Source organism: Lipotes vexillifer, unplaced genomic scaffold (assembly GCF_000442215.2).
Source record: "Lipotes vexillifer unplaced genomic scaffold, Lipotes_vexillifer_v1.1 scaffold479, whole genome shotgun sequence".
NCBI classification, from domain to species: Eukaryota; Metazoa; Chordata; class Mammalia; order Artiodactyla; family Lipotidae; genus Lipotes; species Lipotes vexillifer.
Window position 1 is genome coordinate 2,447,741 of NW_006796443.1, and position 9,047 is coordinate 2,456,787.

The 9,047-nt window shown below is 37.5% G+C and overlaps 1 protein-coding gene across 1 annotated transcript in view; it reads left to right on the forward strand.

Annotated features, from left to right (window-relative positions):
- Window positions 1–8,734, forward strand: part of DNAJC15 (DnaJ heat shock protein family (Hsp40) member C15) — a 64,399-nt gene extending 55,665 nt beyond the window's left edge. Inside the window, exon 6 of the mRNA XM_007468619.1 lies at window positions 8,490–8,734. Within this exon, the coding sequence (XP_007468681.1) occupies window positions 8,490–8,560 (71 nt within the window). The 3' untranslated portion in view covers window positions 8,561–8,734. The remainder of the gene's footprint in view (window positions 1–8,489) is intronic.
- The last annotated feature ends 313 nt before the right edge of the window (window positions 8,735–9,047 follow it).

Genomic DNA, 9,047 nt, shown 5'->3' on the forward strand with positions numbered 1-9,047 from the left:
TTGGGTCTTTGTTGCTGTGTGTGGGCTTTCTCTAGTTGCAGTGAGCGGGGGCTACTCTTCATTGCGATGCGCGGGCTTCTCATTGCGGTGGCTTCCCTTGTTGCGGAGCATGGGCTCTAGGTGCATGGGCTTTGGTAGTTGTGGTGCGCGGGCTTAGTAGTTGTGGCACACAGGCTCTAGAGTGCAGGCTCAGTAGTTGTGGTTCACGGGCTTAGTTGCCCTGCGGCATGTGGGATCTTCCCGGACCAGGGCTTGAACCTGTGTCCCCTGCATTGGCAGGCAGATTCTTAACCACTGTGCCACCAGGGAAGTCTCTGCATTTGCTTTTTGTTTTCCACGTCATGTCTTTTTTACCCCTCTGTTAGTCTTCCTTTATTGCTTTCTTTTGCACTGAATATTTTCTAATGTAGCATTTTGATTTTATTATTTCATTATTTTTGAGGGTTTTTAAAAGTGATTGCTCTAGGGTTTACCATATACATCAATTTCTCTGAATCAGCTTCAGATTTATACTAGCTTAATTCTTACAATATATATGGAAATATTACTTCTTTATAGCTCTATTCCCATTTTCCCCCTTTTGTGGTATTATTGTTATACACATAACATCTACTAATGTTACAGGCTGAACAGTACATTGTTAGAGTCATTACTGTCTGCTGTTATTTTCTTAATCTATAACAGCTTTGCTCCTATACACCTTTGTGCTATTACTAGCCTGTATATTATGCATGTATTATATTTCTGTGTTACAGACCAACATACATTTTATGCATATTTTTTTATAGTTGCCTTTTCAATCAGTTAAGAGAAGAAAGCAAAATAGGCATTTATATTGTCTTTTATAATTACACAGTTACATTTACTAGTGCTCTTTGTATATGTAAATTCAGATTACCATCTGAGGTCACTTTCTTTCAGCCTAAAGAATTTCCTTTAGTATTTCTTCTAAAGTGGATCGGTTAACAATAAATTCTTTCAGTTTTTGATTGTCTAGGATAGTGTTTATTTCACCTTCCTTTTTGAATAACAGCTTTGCTGAATGTATAGCATTCTTGGTCAACAGTTTTTTCTTTGAGGACTTTATGTTATACCACTGCCTTCCTGGCCTCCATTGTTTTTCTGCTGAGTTAGCTTTTTATGTTATTGGGTTCCTTTATAAGTGTCACACTGTCTTTCTCTTGCTACTGTTAAAAGATAAACTGAGGCATATTAAAAATTTTAAGAGTTCGTTTGAGCAAAAATTGATTTGAATTGGGCAGCACCAATCTGAAAGTGGTTAGGAGCCCTCTAGTGGAAAGATTTTTATAGAGAAGAGGCCGAATCAAACCAAGAAGATTATTTGATTGGCTGTAGCGTAAGCATTTGCTTTACTTGGAAAAGTCTAGTTGGCTGTTTGTGATTAGTTGTCCTCAGGTTTTAATTTCTTAATGTTGAGAGATTTATAGCCTTAGGTTTTAGTTTGATTATGTAGAGTCTACTAAGGCATTAAAGCCACCTCAGTCTAATAGCCTCATTTTTAAATTAATTTAATGCTACCTTCCATATTTTCTCCTTGTCTTTGACTTTTAGCATTTTTTAATGATGTGTGTTTTAGGCCTTATTAAATTTATCCTATTTGGAGTTTGTTGAGCTTCTTGGTTGTGTAGGTTACTGTTTTTCAATAAACTTGGGAAGTTTTTAGCCAGTATATCTTTAAAGATTTTTTTTCTCCTTTCCTCCCCGGGTACTCCCATTTCATGTATTTTTATGGGTTTTACGATGTCCCACATTTCTCTGAGGCTCTGGTTTTTCTCCTTCATTCCTTTTTCTCTCTGATCTTCAGTTTGCATAATCGCAATCATTGTATCTTCAAGTTCACTCATTCTGTCTTATGCCAGTTCAAATCTACTCTCAAGCCCCTTTAGTGAATTTTTTTTTTTTTTTTAATTTTAGTTCTGTGAATGTATAATGGCTACTTTGGAAACTTTTCCCATAAATCCAGCATTTGGTCCCTCTCAGAGATAGTTTCTGTTGCTACTTTTTTCATGATGTGTGTATGGGTCATGCTGTCATACTTGCCTGTTCCTTTACATGCCTTGAAAGATTTTGTTGGAAACTGAATATTTTAGATTATGTATTATAGCAGCTCTGGGTATTGGTTTGCCCCCCCACCCCCCAGGCTAGCTTGTTATTATTATTTGTTTATTAACTGGCTGGATGATTTTAGTGAAGTAGCCAGAGGTCTTCTCAGCTTGCCTATCCTGTGTGAAACCACCATGCCTTGTGGGCTGGGAAAAGAGCTGTTGAGGTCCCAGTATTTATTCTAAGGGAGCCATGTCCACGGTAGAGCCTCGGTTCCACTTTCCTGTGACTGAGCCTCAGCACCAGGCAACTGGGAGTAGGAAGAGAAATATGAAGGTCCGTCCTGCTCCTCCCAGAAAGAAAGCCCTCTGTCCAGGAGCTGGGGAGAGATGGAGGCCTGTGTTCCTGCTAGAGCAGTCCAGCATGGAGTCTCTGCCTTGCTGAGCTGGGAGGGGAATAGGAGGGAGCCGTTTGCCACAGATTCCTACCTTTCCTACTGACTTCTCATAGATCTTCTCTAGTAGATTTTTCTTTTTTCTTTTTGTTTTTAAGACCGTTTCTAGAGGTTTCAAATGGTTGGGGGTTATTATATAGTTTTCACCAGTTTCACTGGGGAGCAGATCACTGGAACTTCTCTGAAGTTCAGAGAAGTCAGTCTCCTATGTGCTTCTATGTGACTTTAACATCTTTCTTTTAAGAAGGGTGGGTGGCTTTTAAGAACCCTTCAAATCAGCAGATGGCAATACTTCTTACTTCTGTCCTACAGATTTGAGATGTAGACATTCATAAGTTTTAACGAGAGTTAAGGAATATGTGGATCTGCATAAGGAAGACCCAAGGAAAAAAGGAACTTATATATTCTTAATCCTCACATTGGTGTACTTTCTGTGAAACTCACATTAGTAATAAATTATACAGGCATACCTCAAAGATACTAGGTTCAGTTCCAGACCACTCCAATAAAGCAAATATTGCAATAAAGCAAGTCACACGAATATTTTGGTTTCCCAGTACATACAAAAGTTATGTTTACGCTATACTGTTGTTTGTTAAGTGTGAAATAGCATTATGTTTAAAAAACAATGTATGTTCATACCTTAATTAAAAAATAAACCTGTTGTAAAAATGGCACTGATAAGACTTACTTGACACAGGGTTGCTGCAAACCTTCAATTTGTAAAAGACTCAGTATCTACAAAGTGCAATGAAACAAAGCATGAGAAAACAAGGTATGCCTGTACCTAACTTTGTAACAATTGTTAGTTGTAGAATATTTGCTTATTTTCTCTTGTGCTGGTTAGGATTGTTTTACCCAGATGTTTTGCAGATATTTATTTTTAAAGCACCCACTCGTAACACACTTGTTTATCCTGTTTTCTGTCTCTCTGGAGTGATTTTACTTTTCTGAAACTGGTACTTGATGTAAGAAAATAAGGGAATAGTGATTCATCACTTCCTTCTCCCCATCAAGGACACGTCTCCACTCCCTTCTGTGTACTCAGAGCTGTGCTGATAATACAGAGAGATCTAAGACATGATTGCTCTTCAAGGTATTTATTATGTAATGAGTAGATAGACATATACTTTAAAAGTAAACCACAAGGCATGATTTCAATCTTCCTAAGAAGGAAGAGGACCTGGGATGGGGTTACCGGCTTGAAGAAAGTAGAAAAGGTTTATAACAACCAAATGTTTAACATGGTAAGAATTTAATAAGCAAAGAAGTTTGTAAAGAGAGTGAGAGACAGTGTGGTGTGGTAACCTTCCTGGGAATCCTGACTCCACCTCATTTAAACTCTGTGGCTAGTGTTGGGCAAGTAACTAAACTTTTTTGTGATTCAGTTCTCTTTATGTAATGAAAATAAGAATTGCGCAACTACAAAGGATAGTTGGAGGAACCAAATGAAATACTATATTAGAATAATGCCGAGTTACTATGCTCATCACAGTGGTTTTGATCATGGGTTTGCTGAGCCCCAGTTATTTTTGGACAGTATGAATTGATAGTGTCATCAAACTTCATTGAGGTCAACGTATATCCAGTGTTAGTTTTTCGATAAATTTTTTTAATTAATTAATTAATTATTTTTTTATTTTTGGCTATGTTGGGTCTTCGTTTCTATGTGCGGGCTTTCTCTACTTGCGGTGAGTGAGGGCTACTCTTCGTTGTGGTGCGGTGGCTTCTCTTGTTGCGGAGCACGGGCTCTAGGCACAGGGGCTTCAGTAGTTGTGGCAGGTGGGCTCAGTAGTTGTGGCTTGTGGGCTCTAGAGCACAGACTCAGTAGTTGTGGCACACGGGCTTAGTTGCTCCGCGACATGTGGGGTCTTCCTGGACCAGGGCTCGAACCCGTGTCCCCTGCATTGGCAGGCGGATTCTTAACCACTGCTCCACCAGGGGAGCCCTGGTAATGTAAATTCTTTACATTTTTTGTCATTTAAGTTTTTTTGGCTATGTTTGGCCCTTTACATTTTATTATGTTAGGAACTGTCTCATCAATTTGCATGTGCACATGCACAATTCACACACAAACCTCCTAGGTTATGATTTGGATTGCTATGAATCTGTAGATCTGTTTGGGGCAAGTTGACATCTTTACAATAGTGAATTTTTCCAATCTGTGAACAAGACATCCTTTCATTTATTTAGGTCAGCTTTAATTTATTTCAATGAGATTTTTCAATTTGTAGTCATATGCATAATTTGTTAAATTTAACCCTAGGTATTGACTTTTCAAATGCTATTATAAACTGTGTTGTTTTTAAAGTTTATATTATATAGTTATTTATTTCTAGGGCATGAAAAGTTAGTTTTTGTGTATATTGCTGTCATATCCACCATTTTGTTATATTTGGTTATTAATTCTATGATTTTGTCTTTAGAGCCTTTTGGTTTTCTTGCATACTTAGTCATGTCATTTGTGAAGAATGACAGTTTCTTTCTTTCCAGTCCTTTGCAGGGGCGGGGTGGGGCAATAGAGGAGGGCATTTATTTCAATGGCTAGAACCTCCAATGAAGTGTTAAACAGAAATGATAATAGGTATATTTTTCTTGTTGCTGATGTCAGAGCCAAAGGTTTCAACATTTTACTACTAAGTATGATGTTTACTATATTTTTTTAAAGTCCTCTCACATAAAAGAAGTCTCCCTGTATTCTGAGCTTACTGAAAGTTTTTATTGTGAATGTATGTTTTCTGCATTTGTTGAAATGATTATACATGTATTCTTCATTCTGTTAATGTGATGAATACATTGATTAATTTTCTAATGTTGAAGCCAGTGGTGGATTTCTGATATAAACCTAACTTGGTTGTGAATTTAGTCTGATTTGATAAGCTGGTATTTGTTTGTTTTTGCATCATTCACAACACTTCTGACTACCTTCCCAAAGTTTTACAATTTTTGAATGTGGCTTGGGCCCTTTAAGAGAAGGTGTATTCTGCAGTTGTAGGATGGAGACTTTTAAGTATGTCATTTAGATCAAGTTTGTTCATCATGTTATTCAACTTTTTGATATTCTTATTAGTGTTCGTTTTTGTCTAATTCTGCTAGTGTATATTAAATCTCCCACTGATTATGGATTTGTATATTTTCCCCTTTAGTTCTATGTTCTCCTTATATATCTTGCAGCTATGTTATTAGGTATGTTCAAATTTAAGTGTGACTCTTTTAACACTATGAAATTTCCCACTTTATCTCTAGTACTGCATTTTGCCTTAAAGTGTACTTCATCTGATAATTAGCATACCAATGCCAGATTTATTTTCATTAGTGTATGCCTTTTTATACTCTTAAAAAGATGGTCTCTTATAACCAACATATAGTTTGCTGGTTTTAATTCATCAACTATATTAAGATATAATTTGCGTACAATAAAATGTATATTTAAATGCACAGTTTGATGAGATTTGACAAATGTAGACACCCATGTAACCAGTAACATAATGAAGACATAGAACATTTCGAAACTCAAAAGCTTCCTTGGTGTCCCTTCTCATTGCCAATCCCTACCCCACCTTGGACAATCACCGTTCTCCTTTCTCCCACTATAGATAGGTTGTGTCTTTTCTAATGTTTCATGTAAGTGGAATTGTATAGTATGTACTATTTTGTGTCTGGTTCTTTGAAGAGATAAAGCAGTGTAGAATATTGGGCTCATCACAGTGCATTTCCTCATCTCCAAGATCTTGGCCCTCAAGACCTGGCTGACTTGGTAGACCTCCAGTGCTTTCATACTGATGTGTTTGAATTTTATTAAAGTCTTCTAGTTGGTGTTAATGGGAGGGTTGGTCTAAAACCTGTTAGTTCATGATAGCCCAAAGCAGAAGAGCTCCACTAGTATTTAGTGAAAGTACAAAGGTTCAGAAATCAAGAATGAGGGTGAGTATTCTTTTTATTATTTTTTTAAAATTTATTTATTTATGGCTGTGTTGGGTCTTCGTTTCTGTGCGAGGGCTTTCTCTAGTTATGGCAAGCGGGGGCCACTCTTCATCGCGGTGCGTGGGCCTCTCACTATCGCGGCCTCTCTTGTTGTGGAGCACAGGCTCCAGACGCGCAGGCTCAGTAATTGTGGCTCACGAGCCCAGTTGCTCCGCACCATGTGGGCTCTTCCCAGACCAGGGCTCGAACCCGTGTCCCCTGCATTGGCAGGCAGATTCTCAACCACTGCGCCACCAGGGAAGCCCAGAGGGTGAGTATTCTAATTAAATGGAATCCAAATGATTCCCCCAGGAAACCTGAGCAGGATCGAAAGATTCAAAACTGTATTGTTTCCATTAAATAAAGGATATGTATCCTATATATTTTATATTAGTCAAGATTCAGTGCCAGAAACCAGAGGTTTTAAGCAGGAGAGCATTTAGTGCAGGCAATGAATGGATAAAAATTGTTGGAAGGTCTAAAGGAGTACATTTTAGACTTGGCTTACAAGAATGGCTCCCCTAGTAATTACAGAGCTGCTCTGTCAGGAGAGCTACTCATTGACTACCTCATGGACTGCTACTAGAAACTGTAAGGAAAGCACAGCTGCAGCCATCACTACACCATGATTTCACTTGCTAGCAGCAGTAACAAAGAGGCCCAGCAAGAAAACCTTTCTCTTCAGCCTTTCAAATCTCACAAGACTGCCTCACATTGATAGATCCTAATTTGAATCAAACACTACTTGAAGTGAATATAGGAATCGTGGTTTTAGGCTTAGGAGCTTTTCCAAGTTTTCGGAAGGTAAAATGAGTGCCGAACCCAAAGTTTATGCCATGCACATAATTGAAAAGTCCAGTGTCGCTCTCATTAAAAGAGGGTGAAGGGTAATTCAGTGTTATTCTGAATAAACTGTCCATTTTTTTCCTCTAACATTGCCATCAATAAATATAATGTTTAATGAGACTTTCGATCTTCCATGCCTCTGATTTTTTTCTTTCTGCTAAATGAGCATATTATGGCCAGTGATTTAAATATCCAGAATGAATATCAATCAATTAAAGGTTATGTTTGAGTTCAATTAATATTTTAGTATTTGTTGAGGATATACAAGATGCCTGGCATTACATTGGTAACTCTCAAAATTTAAACAGCTTGTTACCAAGATTGACATTACCTAATTCTGAGTTCATTTTCAAAGATAATCCTGAAGTCAGTTTATTTCAGAATCAAGTGCATATGGAAGCTTGCATCAATTTCATTTGTACTTCTTATTGTATATTCAAGGGCACTCTGTGATATAATCCGTAAGTGTTTATAGCGATTCAGATCTTGATGTGAAAATGTCAGTGATATCCTCAAGGGTAAAAAGCTAAAATAGCTCCTTCAGCATTGCCCTTATGCTGTTCTGTTTCCCTGCTTTCTTCCCCCCCACCCCTTTTTTTTTTCTTTTTCCTTTTTAAAGTGGGTGGTATGATTTCAGTAAAAGGCCTGGATAAAGTCAGGACAGTAAACACACCAGTGCTATCTAGATGTGTTTGGTTTGTTGTGAGCTACTGAGGTCTTATGATGTTTTCAACAGCTATAGATCATTTGTACTCAAGGGGAGAAAAAAAAATAAAAACAAACACAAAGGGACTGGTGAACTGTAATATGATTGTTAGTTCTAGTGTTAAGCAATGAAAGTGTTCAGGACTAGAAGTTAGAAGGCGTATGATGCTTAAATAGCTTTAACGTGACAGTTCTGGGGCCAGTATTTTTGTATGTCAAAAAGCGTCTATTTGTGATTTATAATGATTCTGAATTTGAAATTCACCTCAATTTTCCTCTTGCTCTTTGCATTAGCAGTAATTCATTGTGAAGAACTCTAAAAAAGAACTGACAACTTTATTTTAGGGCACAGTGGCTCTAAGTCTGTACTCCATAAGTATTATATTTCATTTGAGACTTTAAAAAATGTCAATAATGAAGTGTGTTTTAATCCATTTACTTTTCTTTGTCCTCTTAGGTGGATCTCCTTACTTAGCAACCAAAATTAATGAAGCAAAAGACTTGCTAGAAGCAGCCACCAAACATTGACTGATGCTCAAGGACCACTCTGAAGGAGAAAAAGGGGGACCTTATAAAAAATGTCCTGCAAGTTAATCTAAATCATGACCTTCATAATTTTCATACATGTAGTGACCACAATCATTTCTTCCACTACTAAGCTATATAATAATAAAAGATGAACAATCCATCTTTGTTTTATCTTTCAGAGGAACAGGTTAAAATTCAATCACTGATCTTTCCCCCTTATTTTCTTCCTCTCTCTGATAGTCATACATTTTATGACTTCTGTTAGTTCCGAATTCCTCCCACCCACCCCCCCCAACCCCCCATACAAGTATAATCATCGGTAATATAATTGGAATTTGTGAGCGATGGGTAGAAAGTTTCTTGCTGCTTATATTTATGCTCATGTTGTCCCTTGTTTCCTCAGAGGAATTTAGTACTCTGCCTATGTAAGGTGCTTTAAATATTTTGAGACCAAACACTGACTGCCATCCCGGGGAAGTGATTTGAA